The sequence below is a fragment of the Fistularia commersonii genome, chromosome 3 (genome assembly GCF_037954325.1).
Source record: "Fistularia commersonii isolate RoL2024-O1a breed Wild chromosome 3, RoL_Fcom_v1.0, whole genome shotgun sequence".
In the NCBI taxonomy this organism is placed as follows: domain Eukaryota; kingdom Metazoa; phylum Chordata; class Actinopteri; order Syngnathiformes; family Fistulariidae; genus Fistularia; species Fistularia commersonii.
In genome coordinates, this window is record NC_141286.1 from 3,955,292 (window position 1) to 3,979,562 (window position 24,271).

Here is a 24,271-nt window from a genome sequence, read left to right on the forward strand (position 1 = left end):
TGAATGGATCTTAAGTAGCCAGGAAAATATTTCCTGTTGGGTGCATGATGATCTTTAAAAAAACAAAACTGGGGGGAAAAAAAAACAAATGGATACAAATTTTCAATGATAATATGGTATTAATTTCAAAAATAGGTGAGTTGAATATTTATTATTTAGCTGATTACTTTATTATTCTCTAAATCCTTGAAAAATCATATATTTTAAGTAGGAACTCAAACACACTAACGCACACATGCATGCATGCAAAAAATGTGAGGGAAATTAAAATAAGAAATTAGGTTTAGGAAGTAGCGATTTAGATTTTTTTTTTCTTGTGAATATCATCAACATGCAGCTTTTGACAAAAGAGACGGAACAAACTTCAAAATGTTTGTAATTAATTGCATTTTTTTAGGATTGTAACAACTTCACATAACTTGTTGACTCTTGTACGATCAATCATATGAGAATTCTCGAATTTAATTTCTTTTTTTAACCCTCTTATTATGTTAAGGGTCAATTTGACCCATTTCACCCATTGACCCAATGGGTCAAAGTGACCCTTAACATAATATAAGGGTTAATCTCTTTAACCATCTCATACCTCTATCGTAACTGGCCGTCAATGTCTTTTATTATTGCTTTCAACTTTAGAGGGAATAGCAACTTTTTGGATAGTGAAGTCTGCGTCCCATCGATCCGACCCCACTGACAATATAAACACTGACTGCAAAATGGGTTCAAATGTCGCGATCCTACAGGATTATATCTTGGGTTTTGATCACCGTTCCGGTGCTTTGTGTGCTTAAGTTGTTCTACGTTTGGTTTGACAATTAAAAAAAAACTCCTCCGTTCCTTTTATTTCGTTTCGTAATTCATATTTAAAAGTTTTTTTTATGCATATGAGAGGTTATATTTGGTTTACTCCAAAAGGCAAGCTACCAATATGATCGAATACCATTCAATTTGCTAAGCTCTCCACGGGGGTTTGGCGAGGGATTTGGCAAGACAGCTGGCGAACATGTGGTTAATAGAAAACGGTTTAATTAACCATCCGTCTGCATTCAACCCTCATCTCCCTCAGTTTACCCATTCACTTGTCTGAACTGCCATGTATGCTTCTTCATCTGGATCTCAACTGTCTTGTTTATATCAATGTAAAACCTTCCTTTTTTTTTTTTTTTGTTTCTTCCTATTTCCCCTTTCTCTCCCAGATGTTTCTGGTGGCTTTGTCCTTTGCCTATTTTGCAAAGGCGCTGTCGGGGAGCTACATGAAGAGTACAATAACTCAGTTGGAGAGGCGCTTTGACATCCCCAGTTACCTAATAGGTGTCATTGATGGCAGCTTTGAGATTGGTGAGTAGCCTTGCCAGTCACCGCTATTATTTTGTTGTTTTGTTTCCAGCCTCTGTGTCACAGCAATGTCACCCACTCTCACCCTCTTGGTCTACGATGAAAATGTGAATATTTGGTTCGCATGTAGGTAAGTCTGTAAGCTGTAGATAAAGGATTCATCAGGTTGCATGGGAAGTGTTGTGTGTTTGTGTGAGCATGTGTGTGCAAAGTGGGCGATGAGTCATAATGCCTTATGGGGACAGCAACAGCTCAGATATGTCTTTTTTTTTCTGTTGACGGCTACGAAATTGCTGGAATAAGTTTAATGCATTATTGCTTTTTGATCGTAGCTATTTGTCAGTTTTTATATGACAGGAATCTCCTACAAGCAGCTTAGCCCTTAAGACAAAACTAAGATATCACAAAACACAATATGTGACACATAGAATGTCAGTATAACCAGAAACAGGGGAAACAGGAAGATAAATGATTACTGAATAGATTATATGTTACAACAAGGTGTGAATCACATATAATATTACCCTCTCTAAACATGAATGATTCTTGCATAGCCTTGAAAACCTGGAGAACAGATGGCAAAATGGCCATTTCAAAAAAGGGAGAGAATAAAATATAATTGAAAATACAATGCTGAATTGATTACACATACTCAAAACAGATTACATTTGTGATAAATAGAGCATGGATTTATGTGCGCTTTTCAACGGTTGATGGTCTTTCTCATTATCCGGCCCCTGCACTTAAATAGCATGTTCTCCAAACTAATATGTCTCTGCACAAAATTTTTTTTTTTGAATGTTTGGATTTGGACTCATTGCACTGATTCCCCGGTCGAGCTTTAAGCCTTTTACCGAACAAAAAGGCCCTCCTGATGGGAGTGGACCTCAATCATTTATAATCTGTGTGTGGATATATATACTATATATATATATATATATATATATATATATATATATACATATACATATATATAATATATACATGTGTATATATATTTTTATATATATAAATTTTTATTTTATATTTATATTTTATATTTTATTATATATACATATATATATATATATAGAGAGAGAGAGAGAGAGAGAGAGTGAGGGAGAGCTATGAAGATTGTGATAAAGTTCTTTATCGTCTGTAATGCAATTGCAAAAACAAAAATGTCATACATTCTGGATTTATGCCTTACATCTTAAGAAAACTCAAAAATCCTATCTCAAAGTATTAGAATATCATGAAAAAGTAATTTTTGTGTTTTTAATTGCATTACAGAAGATCAAGAACTTTATCACAATATTCTAATTTTCTGAGACAGTCCTGTAAGATATATATATACCCAATACCCATCAATAAAGTATTATTTAATCTTGTAGGCATTTGCTTCCAGTTTTTTTTCATGTATCGTTACAATTTGTGACGAGAACAGAACTTCTGACCTTCAATGAAAATAGTTAAATATAAGCAACAATATAAGAGCACAGTTAAGCTGATCATCACTGCTGTCAAAGTCTGAAGGATCATTTTCCGACATGGACCGCACCTCTGAGCGTCAATTTAATCTTAGAATACAATGAAAAGCCTCTGTAGCTTTTGCAAGATAGTTGGGTGTAGATATGCTATTAGTTGCATAAATAATTCAGATGGCAGCAGAAGATATTAGCTGAAGTTAAACTTTGTTTTTGGCTTGTAGGTGTCAATGACCATGTTCCAATAGGATTTATTCAAAGGTCGGAATGATCACCCTAAATACATTATGAACTAATTTATTCTAAAACAAATCTGAACCCCTGAGCCAATTTTAGCATGCAAACCAAAGATTTAGTTTTTATCTTTATTTTAATTCAAGAGGGCAGAATGCATTTTGACCCAGTTACTACATGAAAACTTTGCAAAATTCGGAGCGGCCAATCTGCAAGCGCACCGTGAGGCCACATGTGTGACAGAAGAAAAGGACAAGGCCTGACCAAAGCATATGGCCAAAGAAGAAGTACTCATGAATTAAATAATGAGTGAAATGGTTTTTTTTTTTTTTTTTTTTTTTTTTTTTCAAAATTAGTAATGAAAACTAATGGCTAATGCCTGCAATTGCCAGGTGTTATTTTTTGATAAAATAGTATAACTTGGAATAAAAGGAGTGCAAGCAATGGTGAAACCATTGGTTAAGACAGTTGCAATGAGGAAATGACATGAAGCAGAGCTGGAAGTAGCAGAGATGAAAATGTAGAGGTTCTCTTGGTGAGTGAAGAGGATGGATAGGATCAGGAAGGAGACGGTCAGATGGCAGAGGCCTAGAAGAAGACCAAAGAGGAGATCTATGAAGGGAGTGAAAGAGGACGTGATGTTAGTGGATGTGAGAGAAGACGATGCAGAGAGTAGAAAAGACGGAGGCAGGTGTTTTGCTTTGGTGACCCCGAAAAAGAATAGCCTGAGGAAAAATGTTGGCAAACTGCAATATGATATATTGGAATTTCGCCAAACTGATTTTCAAGCTTATAACATATATTTAGTTTAACTAAATTTAAAAAAGGTTTTTTAATTTAATTTAATTTAATTTAATTTAATTTAATTTAATTTAATTTAATTTAATTTAATTAGATTTTTTTTTTTGACCAACACTTTATTAGTAATTATCAGTAAGGATTTTCAAAGTAAAGTGATCCATTACCTGAAATCATAATTAAATGTTAATGGTTAAAACCAAAAATATTACTATATGGTTACAGGAAAATGTAGTATGCACTAATAGGTAAAAACATTTTTGACTCGTCTGTTTGAGTATTTTTATTTATATTTTTTGAAACGTACAGGCGACAGTTTCTCTTTGACCTGAAGATTATACAGTTACACAAAGTTAATCTAACCGGGTTTAGAGCTCATGATCCTTCCAAATATTTTGATACATACTTAAATGTGAAACTAGGAATAGATATATAAATATATGGTTTTGATCTAACTAAAACGATAGTAAGATACGCATGCAGTAAGAATGTTTGATGTATCTTGAAGCATTACTGGACACATATCAGAGCTACAGCAGAACGTCCATCCATCTTCAGACAACCACTCATTCATTCGGGTCAATTTTCCCCATTTTTTTTTTTTCCCCCCCAAATAACCAACTGCATGTTTTTGGCCTGTGGGTCCAAACACGGGGAGAAAATGCAAACTCCGCACAGAAAAGTTTCCCCCGGGCGGACTCGAACCAAGATCCTTCGTGCTGCGAGGCTGAAGCGCGAACCACCGCCTTATTTAAAATACATGATGTTCCTTGAAGCCCAGACGGCTCTCAAGCAGACCGTTCCTCGACCGGTTTTCTAGGTTAGTTATGTAAAGTTAGTCCATTCGATCCAAAGCGTCTCTTGCAGGGTATAAATCATGCAGCTTGCAGAAGGAATGTCACTCAGATAGAGACGATTCAAAAGTTGCCATCATCTGAAATATCAAACTGTCCACTTTTAAACACCCTTAGGAAAAACACGGTGATGTGACATGAAAGCTACAGAGGGACAATAAACTTTGAAGTTAATAATGTTGATGCTGAGACCGACTGCATCTGCAAGAGGAAAAGGTCACGATGATATACCCCCAGGGTCAGCATTGCTGGATACCCCAGATTTCCATGAAAGCTGCCTCTCTCGTGAGGCTTAGGCAACAAGCTTTTTCTATAGAACTGTTGCCAGGGCAACACAGAGGCAGAATAGGGCAACGTGAAAAAAAAAAAAAAAGGTGTAAGGGAAAAAAAAAGCAAAGAGAGCAGGGGGAGGACGAGAATCCAGAAGATAAAGGCGAGCGCTAATGATGAATCGGTGATCTTAGAGGAGATAACGTCAGCTAGATGGGTCTTGCTGGTTGGCTGAAGATTTGATTCAAGTATTTGCCGCATGCGTTTAACTAAGCTCTTATTGCGGTATTTGATTTAAAACACCGATTGATGTATAATCATTCCAGTTCTCTTGTTGCAACTCATTAATTATATGCTTGTGTGCATGAAATGTTTGTTGATTCCCATATATGATTTTCATCCATCAATTATCAGTCATAATATTGATGCAAATTCAACATGGTGTAGCTCCTTCAAGGCAGTTGATGAAGGGTGGAACAAGTGTTTACCAGGGACAAAAGCGGACAAATCAGAAATTGGCTGATTTATTTAGAAATCCGAGTACAGCGCCAGATTTTTATAGCGGTCAAAAAATTGAATTGCAAATACACGATCCCCATTGGCCCCCAAATCTGTTTCTATCTTTATGAAATGACTTGCTTAATGTGGGTTGCTGTGCTTATGATAAACAGTTAGGAAGATCGTCAAGATTCATTTGTTTCAGCTCTACTGGAATTGGACCTGTAGCATGTAACACTAAACAGTGATAACGATTGATTTATGTAGAAATGGACCAAAACAATGGAGGGTGAATAGAAGCGATGTCTAATTTCTCAAATAAAGTGACTTTCACAGAGTATCAGAAAAAAACGGAGGTCAGAAATGCAATGAACTACGGAAATCTTTTTGGGATTTTCCATTCAAAGTTAGCGATTTAAAAGAATCTAGCCGACGTACACGTTTCCCACCTTTTTTATCATTGAAGAAATTAAATGAAGGCCAAATAAACAGTTGAGCTCTTGATTTCACTTGTTAGTGCTGTGATGCTACTGCAAATGCTTTCCTATATATACAAAGCTATTTTTATGCAAAAATTGTGCACAATATGTGGAATACAGGAACCTTTGCAAATACTGACAATCAAATGCTTATTTTTTCATATCTGATACATTTTCTCACAATGCATCAAATGAAGAACTGAGATATTATGTTATCTATTTTCCCTTTAAAAAAATGTGCAGCTTACTTTGAATTCTGACCACTGAATAGAAATGAAGAAAGGTAATATTCTATTGAATTTTGAGCGTGGTTAAATGTTTCTCCCTTCTTGTTTTTTTTTGCCAGGTAACTTGTTTGTGATAGCGTTCGTCAGCTATTTCGGTGCCAAACTCCATCGGCCAAAGATAATAGCGGTCGGCTGCGTGCTGATGTCCATCGGCACCTTCATCATTGCTCTGCCTCACTTTGTGATTGGACGGTAAGTTTCCGCTTAAGCTTAGCGTCTCAATATATCTACTTTTATAGTTGTCAAGGAAACCACAGGGATTTTACCAGTTCCTTAATGATCTTCCATGTTTAGTTTCAAAAAACAAATTGAAAACATACAGTTGGGCCAGTTGATTGTTTACAATAGTTTTGTCTGGAACCAAAGACACAAAGCACAACGTCACTCAAGACCAGCCATTCAAAGACTTTAAGATTTTTAAGATTGCAAACATTCGTCAATTTTCTGGTCTTTTTCTCTTTTTCTCTTTTTAGTTTGGAAGTGACTCGCTGATGAGTTTTTACGATCGTTTCCAAAGATTGTAGATAATCTATGAATCTTTGGTTGTAATATTTGCAGATTTTGGAATATTTCTCTGGGAGTTTCTTGAGCAGTTGTACAAAAAAAAAAAATCTTCAATTTGGCAATTATGTTATTTTCAGGTATTTACTGAGTGATGTTTTTGAAGTTTTTGAAAATTTTCTCACACATTTATTTTCAAGATCTTTTTAATTTCAGGATAGACTGTAGCTTAGAATATATTTGGTCATTTTGAAGCACTTTTTTTTCAATTAAAAGTAATTAGCATTTTTAAAACTGCTGTTTTGCAATGACGAAGAATTACGGTGGAAGTAAGTGATTTAGTTTGAGTCACAAAACATAAAAATGGCATGATATAACATCACAATTAGACAGAATCATAATGAATGGATATATCAGCTGATGCTACAGTAGTGCTAAGATGCTAATGACTCCACATAGCCACGTTGCATTTGGAAACCAATTTAAATTCACACCACAAATCCTAATGTACGGACAAAAGTAAGTCAACTAAATGGTTTTCAGAACTTTGTGTTTCCAATCACAGATATGAATTTGAGACATCAGTGCGATGGGAAGGGAATTCAACCCTTCACCCTTCTCCGTGTCCAGCGGGCTCGACGGTTAACCTCGTTCAAGATGGTAAACTGCCTGAAATGCCAGCAACAGGTGCGTATGTACAAGGCTAAACATGCACACACAAACACACATACACGGACAAACACACACACACACACGTAAGGAAACATAAGCATTTATCACATGCATGTATATTTTGTTTCATCCGTATTTGCTATTAACTATTTCCGTTCAGGTTGTGAGGGAGATTCCAACCTGTCAATGTGGATCTACGTGCTGCTGGGTAATGTCCTGCGTGGCATCGGAGAGACGCCGGTGCAGCCGCTTGGGATCTCTTATATAGACGACTTTGCCAGTGAGGAGAATGCAGCCCTGTATGTTGGTAAGACCGTCAAAGAAAAAAAAAACAACTAATATTGTTTGCCATATTATCAATTCAGCCCGACCTGAAATAATGTCAAATATCTGGCTTGCATTTGTTTACTTTTTCGTCTGTTCTTGACCCTTAAACATTCGGGTGAAAATGTCTGGGTAAAATGTCAGTAAAAAAAAAAAAAAAAATCAAATTTAGGGGTGAGTCGACGTTTGGTTCTTTTCTAAAGTCAATTGATAAGGCAAGTGCGCAACAGCATCATATACATTATCGTGTAAGGGTCATGCCAATAATGAAGCAATTTGATTGATATTCTTGGATTCTATGGCTTTTTATGGCTTTTTATGGTCTTGTGCAATCCTCAGTACCTTAAAGATTTTCCATCATTTTTAAGAATTCAAAGTGCTCACTTAGTATTGATTGATTATATTAAGAAAGGTAGTTTAAGGCACTGGCTTATAGATCATTTAAGTCACTTCTCTCTCTCTTTCTCCTGTCATCTGTATGTGTATGTGTATATGTGTGTGTGTGTGTGTGTGTGTTCGTGCATTGTTTTTCTTTGCATGTACCCTAGGCTGTGTGCAGACCATTTCGGTAGTTGGCCCAGTATTCGGGTACCTCTTGGGCTCCCTCTGTGCCAAAATTTATGTGGATATTGGATTTGTAAAAATGGGTAAGTCAGCACTCGACTGCACATGTATGCACATTAGTTCTAGTTGTAGCTTTGGCAGCCCTCAGGGACTTAACCTAAATAAAGATAACAATTATCTTGGTGTTGATCTTGTGATGTGAACAGATTATGTCGGTAAAATATTTAACTTAAAAGCTGATACATGTTATTTGTAACAATTATTTGTAACATTCAAAATGTAGAAAACAATGAACTTTTGAGCCATCAGGCCTGAGATATCACATTGTTTAGTTAAGATGAATATACATAATTACAAATACAATGAGCTGCTGTTCGACACTTGTTTTCCAATTAATTGATATTGATGTCTTAGTCCATGTCCTATATAAAGACATACTTGTCACAAAAGTGTGATTCCTTTTTTTTATAATAATATTATAATATTATAATACAGACGTTTCAATGTGCCAAATCTACCCACGCCCTCACACACATCTACACAGTTTACTGCCAGGCTTCCACTCCCTTCTGCATATAGATACCGTCTGTGAAAGGAAACATTTTGATAAGCAGGAACTCAGCGAATAAGTGTCATCATGATTCATTGTCGTCGTGGAAATGTTCCCGATGAACTGAGTAGCGAGACCGGAGGATCACTCCGCTTTGTGTGTGTATTATTCTTGCAAGACTGCAGCTCAAGGTTGTCTGCAGAGTCTTCCAAAGGATACGGTCTAAGAGTAGGATTTTTATAGATAAGGAGGGAAACTCTTCCATTTTTGATTTTGTGATGAGTTAACAACACCTTAATTTTACAAAACACAGTAGACTTCTTGTGGTAATACATGCATACACATGATACATGTGAATTTCTGTTACATGAGCCAAATAATTGTGCGGTATCTCTGTACAATGTCATGAACGACTGACGCACAAACATATTTATGCACGTGTAAGAGTGTCTCAGTGTTTCTGTCTTTTAAATATAGTTTTGTGAGCAATTGAACTAACAGCACTGTGTAAACACAGTTCACAAGCAAATATGCCTGTTTGATTTTATTATTTTTCTGTCCTTACCAAACTGCTATGGCACTATCAGTTATATATATATATATATATATATATATATACAGGACTGTCTCAGAAAATTAGAATATTGTGATAAAGTTCTTTATCCTTTGTAATGCAATCAAAAAAAACAAAAATCACTTTTTCATGATATTCTAATATTTTGAGATAGGATTTTTGAGTTTTCTTAAGATGTAACCATAATCAGCAATATTAAAATAATAAAAGGCTTGCGATATTTCAGTTGATTTGTAATGAATCCAGAATATTTTGTTTTTGTAATTGCATTACAGAAGATAAAGAACTTTATCACAATATTCTAATTTTCTGAGACAGTCCTGGATATACACACACACACACACATATATATATATATATATAATTGTTTGTTTTTTTTTTTTTAGATTTTTCTTTGGGGGGGGGGGCAAATACAACTACAAATCTCTGCTCTGCTCTTTTAGTCCCATAAAATTTATAGGAGCTGTGCATGATCTTTTTAAGGAGATAATTTGTCTTGATAGGCCCCACACACACACACATTTTGGACCAGTTTCAGTAATTATGTGCCAAATGTCATTCTTATACACATGCAGCTGAAAAGACTCCAGATTGAAAAAAAATCCAAGATTTATCATTTGATAGATTATAGAGAGCCTTAGACAAACCAAAAACAAGTGCCGCCCTGTTGTTACGTTTTAACCTCATTTTATACATAATGTTATTTGTCTGCTGTGTCAGTAGAGCCGCTAATACTTTGACTGTCATCGTATTCCGTATTCCGTGTCATATCGTGTTGCCAGATGTAAGTCATGAACAGAGTTTGACCTAAAAATAAAGCGGAATACTGTTAGTTAAAGACCTATTTCATAAAACTGAGGCGCGATGTCATCCGATACTATAAGTAAAATTAAAAGACATACATAAAGAGATGAGTGAGTTGGAACAGGTGTTCAGGATTAGTATCAATTAGCTAATGAAGAAGGACATATTGCGATTAAATAGAGTGCTGCAGAACACGGAGAAGCCAAATATAACGTAAATATACCATCGTAGACCGGCTGAAAGGACCGAAAAATACCGGTAGCAAAAGAATAAGGTGCGTAACGGAGGGAGAATGATTGGAGACGAAATTGGGCTGCAGATATTTTGATACACCGAACCAGGAGAGAACAGGTGGACTTCTTTGCACTAAAAGACGGCCCTGTTAAGTTGTTGTCTTTTCAGACTCGGGCCTCTGCAGGCCAAAAGCTGTACTTCCCCCCCCAATTTCCCAAGTCAGAATGTTTTCTTCGAAAAAGCTTTGACAACTCGAAAGAGGATGTTTATAGTATGGTAAAAAAAAAAAAAAATTACAGCTATGCATTAATTTTTTAAATTTAGTTCGCAATTTTGTAAAAAAATTGAATGCATAGCTGTAATTTTTTTAGTCTTATAAACAATATGATGTTAGAAGAACATTTAAAAAGGAAACGGGGCAAGTGGAACCAATTTAAAACAGGTATAACAAAAAAAAATAAATTACTCAGATGAGAATTTATACTAATATAGACGCTCTATGGAAGGATTATTATTTTTGGATTCACACCTCAATCAGAGTTTTAAGTGTGAGGGCAACTCAACACAATTTGTGATCTGTTAAGAACATGATGGACATTTTTGAACGAACTTATCACTGATAACATCAGAATCTGCAGATGCAGGAGAAGGATGATGTACTAAAAGCTCTTAGGTTTTACTTTGCCAACTAAATATCACTGACTCACTTTGACTTGGCAGCAGATATACAGCATCCAAGCCAGAACCGAGGGTCGGAATTGCTGCAGCAACATAGTCAGCTTCCTCGACTTAATTTTATCGTTTTTTTTTTTTCCCTATTCATTTATCTATTTCCTAGCGGCTGCAGGGGTTTTTAAACTGCTTACTAAGTGTAGGCTGGCTATTTATGAAACAATCCTGGTGTGTGTTATTTGTCAACTCCATCTCCGTTTGGCCATCACATGCTCCGAGTCGGACTGTAAACTCTGAGCCTAAACAAGGCAACTAACAGAAATCCACAGGCGACCCCAGAACACAAGCAATACTGTATCTTACAAGAGGCTAAATGTCTGACAGTTAGCCAATTGGTTCTGAGATAGTAAAAATAAAAAGTGGCACTGATTTTTTTTTTTTTTTTTTTGTAATGCATTCATGTTGATCAGCAAGTGGAACTTAAACTGTAGTTTGATTCAATGATTTATGAAAATTATGAGGTAGTCCTGAATTTGCGGATTGTCAAACCCTGCAAGCGACGCAAATCAACTTGTTTTCAGCCAAAGGATGTCCTGGAAAAAAATCCGAAAACTCACGCTAGATCCAATTCAGCTTGACATCTAGACGCCAAATGAAATTACCTATTTTGCTTGTTCAGAAACAACATTACTCTTATCTACCCAAAAGGTACAGGTAAAAGGTACCATTAATTTTTTAACCATTAAAATACCCAACATAATTATCATTTTGAGGGTTCTTAAACATGCAATGTACAACAAAACTGTCTTTGGTAAAAGTAGATTCTGCTTTGGGGCTGGACCTTCCTTGATTGGAGATAGATGCACATAGGAGATATTGTTAAGCTTTGGTATTGAGTTTAAATGTCAATTGGAAAGACCGAATTGGAAATATATCGTCATGGTTTCCCATCAAACTTAAGCAGTAAAAGGGAATTTTTCTGTATTTCAATGGGATCTTCAAATGTTAAACCTCTGTTTGCCAAAGTGCCATACAAAGTTTGATATCAGCAGTTTTCAAGCTTTAGGAACAGCAGACGTATAATGCCAGATTTACCAAGCATGTGAGAATTATTTAATATCAAGTAACCCTTTTAATAGACCCTTAGTTTGGTTGGCCGTACAGTATACCCTTGTTTTTCGCGCGGGGTTACGTTCCAAAAAGAACCAGTGATAGGCAAAATCCGTGAAGTAGAAACTTTTACTTTTTTTTACAATTATTATACAATACTTCTTTATGGAACGAACGGACGATTCATTCATTCCGTAATGCCGACCTACAGCCGCATAGCTTTTACCTTCCCGTAGCATGTCCAGAAGTTTAACTTTATCTGCGATAGATAGCATCTTCCGCTGCCTTTTGGGCCCTTTTGTCGGTCCAGAGCGTTTTGTCAACGTTATGGGTTTTAGAGAAACTCGAAATCGCAAGAGAATTTGCACGTACGTAATGTAAATTTGGCAAGCTGTTTTACGTACGTGTACATATTAAACTGCAACGTTATTGACGCTCAGGTAGAGAAGAAGCGGAGTGACTTTTTAGCCAATCAGAATGCAGAACACAACGCACGATGCAAATCCGTGAGGTAGCGAAACCGTGAAAAGTAAACCGCGTTCTAGCGAGGGATCACTGTATTTGGAAGTGTCTGCACCGCAAAATCTAAGTGTGCATGGCGAAAACAGGTTTCTGGGCTTTATTTAACTGTCTTTTAACAAGCCACAAGAGTAAAATGCACCTCATAGAGGAAAGCCGAAGGCCACAGCAGCAGAAGGTAAAATAAGGGGACTGTAAAGAAGAATGCATGCCGCCTATTGCGCCTGTTAACCTGAGTTAAACCAAGCAAATGAAATTTCTGTGTAAACATGTACTTTCCTTGACCCTGGTTGTTCACCCTGGTTCTCCACCACTAAATCAGAGGAACATGTCATGAAAAAAAAAAATTCACATCCTTCCCAACAGCATAGAGATTATGTCACATGAGTTCAGGAGATCCTTGAATTTCTCTTTCAACCGCATCCGCAAGCTCCCCGGCTCTCCCACCGCGCTGTAAACACCTTGCGCCAAATCCTGCAGCATTTCCTCAATCATCCAACAGTTTTCCAAGACTTATTCGAGGCCAACTTAAGTGCCCTTCTAAAAGGCATTTTCCAACTCCTTCCATTCCCCCCCTGCTTTTTCAACCACCGACATTTTGATCTCAATCCGAGTGGCAACAAGTTCTTGCCACCAAAACGAGCACAGGTGACATCCTGCCCGAAGGTATGGAAAGTAATTTCCACCTTGGAGACTGAAAACTATTAAGATAACGTGTCCCAACCTCTCAGAATCAGGATGAATTCCCCCAGTGTTGTTGTTTTTGCAATTAACATTTATTAAAGACTTCATGTTTTGGAGAGAAAAGTGCAGTCGTCCCACATTTGCAGATGATACAGTTGTGTATATTTTGCATCAGGACACATAACTTAATTCAGAAGAGCTATTCATTTCTGAGGATCAGCTATTTTTGGATCTGGTGTGTGATAGCTTGTATTAAATGTGGCAAATGTTAAAAGCATTTTTGTCCCGGTGATAATCAGCTGTACCTATCACATATAAACGCTTGAAATTGAACACAAGCCCCATTCAGGGGGGGAAACATTTCAAATACCTTATTATGCACCCAGCCAAATTTTTATTTAGTATCTTGTCTGAAAAGACTGTCCTGTGTGTCTTTTGTATGGCGGCATTGCGTAGAAAAGTATGCTAGCCTCTTATGACTTTGCATGACACTCATTCTAAATAACATAATTCACTCTACATATTGACATGTAGACTACAAAGTAGTATCTAGTCAAAGAAAATACACAAGATTAGTGGTGCATATGTTGGTGCTTGTGTACCAATAAGGCTACTTGATGATTAAAATGATTAAAAAATGAATGAATATTTGCCCCAAAATTAAGCTTATTAACTTGTGAACTTAACACCAAATATTCCTTCATATATATCCATGCTGACATTCTTTATACATCTTGTTTGTTGATTTAAAATTCCTTGTGCGAAGAAACCAGGCTCCCACATTAGTAGTAGGCATTGGAGAGACAGATACATATAAGATAATGATAATAAAGGAGATAAATAATAAAAATTGTGCGCGTTTCATCGTGTGTCTCCAAGTTGAGCATCATTTTTGCTGCACCAAAGACGGTGTCATCTAACTAAAAGATCTCCGTACGCTACATCTGGTACTCAGTAAACAGCTAAAAAAAGTGAATAACAATAAAAAGTAGAAGTGTGTTTTATTGACATCTGTATTAAAGGATCCCTCCTCAACTTATTGCTGATCTGTGTGTGAAGGAGAGGAACTCGGGTGGAACGGTGAGGCTACAAGTACTAAGGGTCAACAGTCCAGAGCAAGGAAGAGTGTGGAAAAGAGATAATGAAATTGGTTCAAGCAGATGGAGGAAAGTGTCAGGGCTGCTATGAGATAGACGACCATCAGCCAGAATGAAAGGAAAGGCGGACAAGACAGTGGTGAGACCAGCGATGCTTTGTGGACTAGAAACACTGACAATGACGAAAAGACAGGAGCCAGAGCTACAGGTCGCAGAGACGGAGATGCTGAGGTTCTATTTGGGAGCGACCAGGATGGAGAGGATCAGGAATGAGTCCATCAGAGGGACAGAACGTGTTGGATGTTTTGGAGAGAAGGTCAAAGAAGCCAGATTGAGATGGTTGGGTCATGTACAGTGGACGGATAGAGGATGTATTGGTAGACGGATGCTGGAATTGGAGCTTCCAGGTTGGAAGTCTAGAGGAAACCAAAGAGAAGATTTATGGGCGTAGGGAGAGAAGATATGAAGGTAGTTGGTGTGAGAGAGGAGGATACAGAGAATAGGGTTAGATGGAGAAGGTTTTATTGAGCCGCATTTTGTAATAACAGTGCATTTTGTAATAAACGTCCAAAATGTAATAACTTTTTCATTTCATTTTGTAATAAAGCCGCATTTTGAAATAAACTGCCGCATTTTGTAATAAACTGCCCCAACGCATTTTGTAAAAAATTTTGCCGCATCATGTAATAAGTTATTACATACTGAGAAAATTATTACAAAATGCACTTGCAACTTTTTTATTCTCTAGGAAATGTAATAACATGGTGCATTATGTAATAACAATTCTAAAGCATAGTTTATTTGTTTGTTAATTGTATTTTATTTTACTTCAAAGTATTTGTAAAAGCGAGGCCTATTATTAGTATCACTGTATTAACCTAGCAGCAGTACTTGGCAACTACTATCAGTACACTATTCAAAGGTTGCATTAACAGAGAATATTATATAAATTCCATGTTATTACATTTCCTAGAGAATAAGAAAGTTGCAAGTGCATTTTGTAATAATCTTCTCAATATGTAATAACTTATTACATAATGAGGCAAAATTTATTACAAAATGCGTTGGGGCAGTTTATTACAAAATGTGGCAGTTTATTACAAAATGCGGCTTTATTACAAAATGAGATGAAAAAGTGATTACATTTTGGACGTTTATTACAAAATGCACCGTTATTACAAAATGCGTCTCAACAAGGTTGATTCGCGATTTCTGAAGCGAAAAGCCGAAAGGAAAAGAAGATCAAGTGAGTTCAAAGTTTGACAAAGACCTCGTCTTTTCCAGCTTCCAAAAAAAATGTGATGCAGAACAATGCATTTGTCGAAGTCACGGTGTAAATAAAAAGTGTATCAAATACATACGTGTGTACCTGATCTCTAATGAGTAGCATCACGTATCCCGGTCAGCTACCAAACCCCTCGGCTTGACGTGGCAAAAAAAGGATTAGTCTCGTGGCCCCTGTGTTCATTTACTAAAGGAACGGCCTTCGCTCCGTCATCTTGCGCCCAGAAGGTCAGCAATCTTAGCCGATCTGGATTTCAGCAGCTTTTGCCAGCAGAGTGGTAGCTTAGCCCGAATCCCTTTTCGGTACGGCCGGTAAAGGTGTGTTTATTCACTTCAGCTGGCTTGAGAAACGGGGTGTCGTGCCTCTCATTATCTGGCAGCTTTGGATGAAAATGGATGGATAGAAGGAGGGTGAAACTGCACGGAAATACATTCGGTTTAATAAAACATCCCGTACATTTCAAGAGTACACAAGCACGATCGATATTAAATGTGAAGTGTTGACATAAGTTACTTGTTCAATGCTTCCCCCGAGAGCAGGCGAGGATTTGCAAAGCCATACCGGCATTCATTGTTTCTGCGGCAGCAGGCTGCAGGGCGGCTGCTCTTCCCTTACATGGTGGGAAGAAGCAGCGAGCGGCAAAATGTGCAGTTTCTAGATTCTACCTTAAAAGACGAGCGGCTGGTTGAAAGAATTGGGTCATTCGAGCTAAAGCGGGTTGCAAGTGGGTCAATTTTGCTGGATGTTTTAACCATATATTTTACAAACCAATTAAACACACAATGTAAGACTCAATGATAATGATCACAACATATATATGATAGTAACAATGATAATATTTACTGCTCTAAAAAATAATGGGAACACTTAAACAACACAATGTAACTCCAAGTCAATCACACTTCTGTGAAATCATAGTTTCCACTCAGGAAGCAACACAGATTCATTTTGACTTGTTTTAAGGACATTACATCAAAGTTGGATCAGCCTGGAGTTTGTTTTTACACTTTAATTTTGAGTGCGATTCCTAATCCAGACCTCCATGGGTTGATACAATTGATTTCCATCGATCATTTTTGTGTGATTTTGTTGTCAGCACATTCAACTGTGTAAAGAGCAAAGTATTTCATAAGAATATTTCATTCATTTAGATCTAGGATGTGTTTTTTTAAGTGTTCCCTTTATTTTTTTTGAGCAGTGTATATAGCATTGTCCCTTATGCTGTAATTGTTTGCATTAATATATTTAAAACACATGCAGAAGCATTTCATTTAAGAAAGATGTAACCGATTCCACTTGTGTTACTTTCTTTGTTTTATAAGCGTTTGCTGTTTTTCTTTTGTATTACTAATTTAGAAACCATCACCATCACCCCCGCGGATTCCCGCTGGGTTGGGGCCTGGTGGCTCGGCTACCTCATCGCAGGGGTCATCACCCTACTATCTGCAATTCCATTCTGGTTTCTACCTCGCTCTTTGCCCGTTGCCCAAAGCCCTGAAAAGCCAGAGCAGACAGGTTTTATTAAAGACTCTCCCCTTAAGAAGCACAAGTATCCAGTGGATGAACCAACTAGTTTCATAGAAATGGCCAAAGGTAAGACTAATGCGCAGAATGGATGAATGTGTGTGGAGAAGATGTGGATATCGCTGTTGAAATAAGTATTGAAAAAAACATAATTTTAATTTTAGGGAATATATTCAGAAAATATATAAATCTAGCCTATAATTTCAACTAATTTGTATTTTATTCGCTCATATTCCTTGTCTCGCACCAATATTTGTAATGAATAACGACAAAGCATTCCTAGTAAACAACATATATAATTCTTTTTTTTTTTTAATTCAGAATCCAGCACATTTCTTAAATATATTCACTTGTAAAGTGTCTTTGAGTACCATGAAAAGCGCTATACAAATCCTATGTATTATTATTATTATTATTATTATTATATTAAAATGATCCCCATTAGACATCAGGGGACCACATTCATGTTCCTGGAATGCTATTGAGATTAAGAGAGAAAAATATTGCAGAGATAAACCTTTTGGTGCTGATATGTGGTTGTTTGATCAAGAGCAGAAATCTGCAGATAACCAAACCCAAAAAGGCCTTTTTTCCAGACATGGGTTCACTGAAGTTGCCTCATTATTGTTTTCATTTCCACGACTTGAAAGTATTACCTCTTTCTTACTTTCAACAACAGGTGTCGGTTGATATTATATGTGGAGTAAATGGAGATTTGACGTATTACCATCTTCAGACAGGACTTTCTTTGTTTGTGACTCACAACTGTTGTTAATTTTGATCATGACTTGCTAAAAACAAACTTTGGATTCTCTGAGATAAGACGGAAAGAACATAGTGCCGATTGTTTCATCATTGGTTAAAAACCACCATCCAGGTCAGGGTCAATACTTGTCAAAGTCTCCTTCTTGACGCAACTGAACTTGATTTTCTTCCCTCGAAGACGTTTGACCTGCCAACCGAGAGGCTTCTTTAGCCTCAAGTCGAGCTGCTATCCTTCCCTTTCGTATTTCCTACGCAGAAGTGCAAACCGCTGCTCTTGTATCACCTTGAGCGACTTAATATAGTGGAGAATACATCGTGACCCCTGGTGGCACGTGTCCCGCATTACATCGCACAACCTAAACGTCTCAACACGGCATCGGAGTACCGGTACAATAAGGAAGGGGAATATCAATTTTGATTATACGTAAATACCATCGGGACTTGTCATTCTTGTGATACGCCGTCGCAATGGCTTAACTCCAAGAACCACCAATCGGACAGTGCCGTGTTTTCCAAATGACAGCGTTAATTTTGTTTTCAATCGTCAAACGTTAGTCTTTATATGGAGAGAAGAAGCTAGACGGCATCAGATGGTAGCGGTAAAGCAGTATTTCGAGATCATGTCATTCTTTATCCCCGCATCAGTACATTGCTTATTAAAATGTTCTGTTTTATTGATGTTCCTGTGCCTTCACAGACTTTATTCCCACTCTACGAAATCTGCTGGGACACCCGGTGTATTTGATCTACTTGTGCGTGACAATCATCCAGCTGAACTCTCTCATTGGCATGGTCACATACAAACCCAAGTACATCGAGCAGCACTTCAGGCAGTCTGCGTCCAAGGCCAACTTTCTGATGGGTAAGAAGTTATGAATATTGCACTTTCACGTAAATTATTGATGTAGTACAAGATGAGAAATCAGTACATAATTTACACGGGGAAGGCTTTCCTGCTTTTGATGCTGCGTGAAATGGAGAGGTTTGGGACTTTCCTAACAGTCCTAATGTACATAATTTACATTTTCATTTTGTCCACGTTATTAGTCAAAGATGGTCCGGCAGACAGATGATGAAAGTCCATTATGTACAAAACACTCTTAACTTTGTGGTCAGGTTGCAGAGACATGTGACCGGGCAACATACAACTACTGCCATCCCCAACCATGCAAAAATGGGGTGAAATAAAAGCATATAAATGCATATAAAAGCATGTTTTTATGGTTCTCTGTCTTGCTCCCACAGCAAAAATATGCGGTAGCATCAAATTGTCTATAGGTGTGAATGAGACAGTGACGGGTGGTTCTGTATGTCTCTTTATGTGACTGGCTCTGGAGCCTCGGGTCAAAGGTCAGCTGGGATTAGCTCTGAGTGCAGGATCAACAATAAATGAGTGAAGGAAAATATAATCATATTTGATATATTTGTATAGAAATGAGGCACCATTAAAAATATGTATCACCTAGTTAATTAATTCATATTATATTGAGAATTAATATTAATATAATATTAATATTTATATATTATATACTTTTTAATTCCTCTTCCCTCAGCCGCAGATCTTCAATCTTTGTAGTTACAGCTAACAGTTAAGACAATTCATATTTCATTGTATTTCTTATTCTTCCTCCTTTCTACTATTATCTATTACTGTTATGTTTTTTACTTGAAACTCTGGCACAACAATTTCCTTCGGGATTAATAAAGTTGTTCTCATCTCATCTCATCTCATCTCATATCAAAATCATAGTGTAGTAGTCATAATAAGCCAGTGTTAAGAACGCATGTGAATAATTATGTTGAACATGAATATATGGTTTACTTTGAGTGCGATTGCGTTGGCATGCTTTTATTTACGGTTTAGTTTGGTGTCACGTCATGCCTTTCTCTCTTTCTCTCTCCTTATCTCTCAGTTTTCAGTGAAATTCTCAATATAAATCTCAATGTAAGTCTCATAGCATAAAGCACAACAAACCCAAAGAAACAGTGGGTTGCTCAAGTCATTCATGAGATCACGACTTGTTAAAAAGATATTTTTTGCCAAATGGTGGCGTTAGAAAGTGATATTTTTCAGCTATTCCATCCATCCATAATCTGCTGCTTTTCCTGCACTTAGAGCCAGGGGGATGCCGGAGTTTATCCCAGCCGTCATTAGGCAAGAGGCGGGGAACTTCTGCACCGCCAGGCGGCATATAGAGACAAACAACCTCCTTCATTCAAACCCCTGGGCAATTTTTTTTCCATTTTATTCCAATTAACCTGCATGTTTTCGGGCTGTCGGAGGAAACTGAATGAAACCCATGCGGACACAGAAAGAACGTGCAGATTCTCAGTAAAGGTGAAGGTAAATCAGATTAAAAAGAAAATGTTAAAATATAAAAAGAGTCATGGGAAAAGAACAAAATATTAGAATTTGGCTCCGGAGCTACAAGTTGCTTCTTTCGTCGAAAACCACAATCACTTATTGTTATTACCTCGCCGCCAGTGATGTGGATGACCGTTTTTTTGAAATGTGGATGTAACAAAAACCAATCCATATCCTCTCTTATCTCAGGCAAGGACATGGCCATGAAAATGGGCCACGTCTCCTGTTTAGACAGTCTTTCTGGCAGCATCCGAAACAATGTAGGTTCCGTCGTAAAAAGTTACAAGCTGAAGCTGGAAAAACACAAGACAGGATATCCAAGTTCTTGGAAAAGATGCGCTTGACGTCAGAGATTATAACGCAGTATTTAGTGGTGAGGAAAACTCAGGGGAAGTCGCATGATCTCTTGCCCAGAAAATCCTTCCTGTTTTAGGAATTATTCTAACGTTCTCAAATTCACAATAAAAACATTTGGCTTAATCCGATGTTTGAGATGAGACTTTTGGGATGGATGCGTCTCTCCTTGAAAAATAACAATAGATTCTCTCAAAGGGAGTACAGAGAGTTCTCAAAGTTGATGTTAACTGTTACATTTCTGTCCTTTCTTTCCATTTTCCATGTTTTTCACATTTGTTGACTAAGATGGAAGGTGGTCAGTTTGTTGATAATGCATCTTTGCCACATATTCATATCATCAGTATTGCACATAATATCTTTTTGCAGTTATTGGGAAAGTATTTGTTTCAGCATGTCTCAGCATTTTTCTGTGAAAAACACAAGGATTATTTTCCATTTATGACCCTCGCAACCCTTTACCTATGCAGTGACTGTAGTTCTAGTCATCGGAAGGAACATTTGTACATTAAACATCATTCCTTGCCCAGCACGTCACTTCCTTTTTCGATGTCTGTGCACGCAAAAACAACATTGTGACCTCATGATACACAATTTTGAGTCATTAATTGTAAAAAACGCTGTTTTCACCTCGAACAGACACAGACTAATAACTGTATTGTTTGTTTTTTTTCCAGTAGGTCAGACAAAACCAATGTCAATTTGGGCATTTTCTGAATTATTGTCCTCACCATCTGACATTTTACTACAAAAAGGAATATGTTTGCAAGTTGTTGAAACGGTTGATAATCAATTAATCGCTCATTGCAGCCTTGACTACCATTTCCTGTGTGCAATTATATGATTGTCAATTTGCCAGCGAAATTTAAAACAGTTCAGCTGCAAGTAAACGAAAGCGTAAGTAAGTATTTACCCACAGACTGACGGCGAACGTTGATGCATGGCATATAAACACACTGTGGGAGGCAAATAGTAATTTATGGTAGTGACTTTTTTTTTTTCCCTCTTGTGTTTATTTACACACAGCAAACGCAGTTTTGATTTTTAAATTTACAGTGTTCCTTCAAGTCATTACTTTAATCCAGAATGTGATTTCAGGAGATATCGATCTTTTGCGTTCATATTTCTGATTTCTTTTAGGTGTGATTAACATCCCGGCCGTTGCCTTGGGGATCTTTTCCGGTGGTCTGCTGATGAAGAGATTGAAACTGAACATTATGGGAGCAGCAAAGTTTGCTTTTGGCACATCCCTGATCGGCTACATCCTTTCACTCTTCTTCTTTGCCATGAGCTGTGAGAATGCCAAAGTCGCCGGTGTGACTCTTTCATACAACAGGTGAGCAAATTTGAATATTACAATGAAATAAAAAAAAATGATATGAGGAATGGAGGGGATGTTTGTTGGCGGGATAAAAAAAATGTTTTAAAATTTAAAAAAAAAAGACAAAGTTAAGAGAAGCATCATAAATTAGGTGAGTTGAAAATGAATTTTGATGATAAACAAAACTATACGTGGTGTATCCGCACTGGTCTAATATTTCTGGAGACCTTCTCATGCCCTGGTGGTGCAGCAAAATGGTTTTTAAGGTGGAACGTTCAAGTAAGTGTGGAAATACTAACAAGATGTCAGCTTAGTGATGTAACTGCATATTTCCTGTCTGAGGTCAACCGGTATTATATGTATTTTTCAATATTAACTGCACGCACTTGCTATTGTTGTGAAGGAAAAAAACAAAACAAAACATATTTTAAAAATGGCACATTATCAACATACATTAAGGTTGGATAACAGAACTTAAAGAAATAAAAAAAAAATAACATTCTAAGTACTAGTATCAACATCAATTGACATTTTGTGTTGTATGGAAATTAAGACCCCTACGTGAACATTATTTTTCTCAAATGCGGGATCATGTCAAAAGATGATACTCAGTTCTTGTAATAATAATGATGATAATAATAATAATAATAATAATAATAATAATAATAATGATAATAATAATAATAATATGCATTAGATCAGGGCTGGGCAAACGGTTTGGTTCAGGGGCTGCACTGCCTTTTAAAATTTGACAGACGGGCCGGGTCAGCACAAAATACGATACATATATAAAAAAAAAAAAAAAAAACGCATTTGTTAACAGTTCTAAAATAAAACCAGCTCGGTTTTGAAGGCTCTGACGTTTGCTTGCATTTCTTACACAAACCGTTTTTGTCCAGTTTGTTCATGTGTGTCAGTATGTCGACCGTAAAGGCTAAATCACAAAACCAATCCGTGTCATTCAGCTCAGTAAAATTCTCCAGTAGCCTCAAAAATGAAATAATCTGCTGTTTGAGCTCCAACATTCATTGCAATCCAATCATTCACATTAAGTATGAATTGTGTACCAATATTGAGAGGGTTGGATTAAAAAGACCAACGGGTCAGATGTGGCCCGCGGGCCGTAGTTTGCCCGCCCCTGCATTAGATGTATCAACACCTTTCTAAACACTCAAGGAGGCTTTACAAAGGTAAAAATAGGAAACAAAATCTGAATTTTGGACCACATGCAATTAATGGAGGGATTTGTGAGGAAAACCAAGTCCTCTCGGTAATCCGGTACGGGATGTGACGTGGCTGAGAGGGATCAACTGATATTGGGGGACTGGGACTATGAAGACCAGGTGAGGCTATTAATATGGGACTGAAATGTTCATAGGCTTGTGAGAGAAAAAACTTTTTCATGCTTATCGGGTCCGAATAAGCCCAAATAGCAAAGTTTTAAAATGCTGACCATAAAAGCTTGAGTCCTAGGTGGTTAAAGTACTTTTGGGCAGTGGTGACTCAAGTAGCTCTTGTTAGCACCCTGCATGGTCACCCTGCTGCCATCGGTTTGAATGGAGAACTACAATCTAGTGTAAAACGCTCTGAAACCACAAGGTGTGAAAGTGCAATACAAGTCAAGACCATTTACCTGCTCTGTCTCATGCAATGTGAAAATTCGTGTGATGAATACCCTAAGAAATAGAAAATAGTCTTAAAAAAAGTTGGCTGGTGATTTTTTTTTTTTTTTCCAAGTCTTTTGGAATTTTAATTCGACAGCTTTCCATTGATTTGAGAATCCGCATCATAGAAGGTCCATCAACCTCCAAATTCCCTGAAATTGAGGTTTGGTGTGGAAAAAAAATGAAAAATGACTGGGCAATGTTTAAGGTCCTACTCCCCATGTTCAGGTTTAACCAAATCCCAGATATTTAGGGAACATTTGTGATTTTGGAAACTAAAGAAGATACCTTCCAGCATTTGGATAGAAGGCAAGTGATGTGACATCAACCATAATAATCCTAAAGATCATTATTTGGTTATACTGATGTTTTACGAGCGGCTACACACACATACGCAACCAACACGCCAACTCTCAGAGAGTGCATGCACAAAAAACACTTTTCCCTCATTTGTGTTTTTATCTCGT

The 24,271-nt window shown here is 37.1% G+C and overlaps 1 protein-coding gene across 1 annotated transcript in view; it reads left to right on the forward strand.

Moving 5' to 3' along the window:
• Positions 1–24,271, forward strand: part of slco1c1 (solute carrier organic anion transporter family, member 1C1) — a 55,543-nt gene that overhangs the window by 25,112 nt on the left and 6,160 nt on the right. The window contains exons 3-10 of the mRNA XM_086141964.1: positions 1,197–1,338; positions 6,281–6,413; positions 7,288–7,409; positions 7,555–7,701; positions 8,267–8,365; positions 17,168–17,404; positions 18,798–18,962; positions 21,960–22,155. Of these exons, the coding sequence (XP_085998090.1) occupies positions 1,197–1,338; positions 6,281–6,413; positions 7,288–7,409; positions 7,555–7,701; positions 8,267–8,365; positions 17,168–17,404; positions 18,798–18,962; positions 21,960–22,155 (1,241 nt within the window). The remainder of the gene's footprint in view (positions 1–1,196; positions 1,339–6,280; positions 6,414–7,287; positions 7,410–7,554; positions 7,702–8,266; positions 8,366–17,167; positions 17,405–18,797; positions 18,963–21,959; positions 22,156–24,271) is intronic.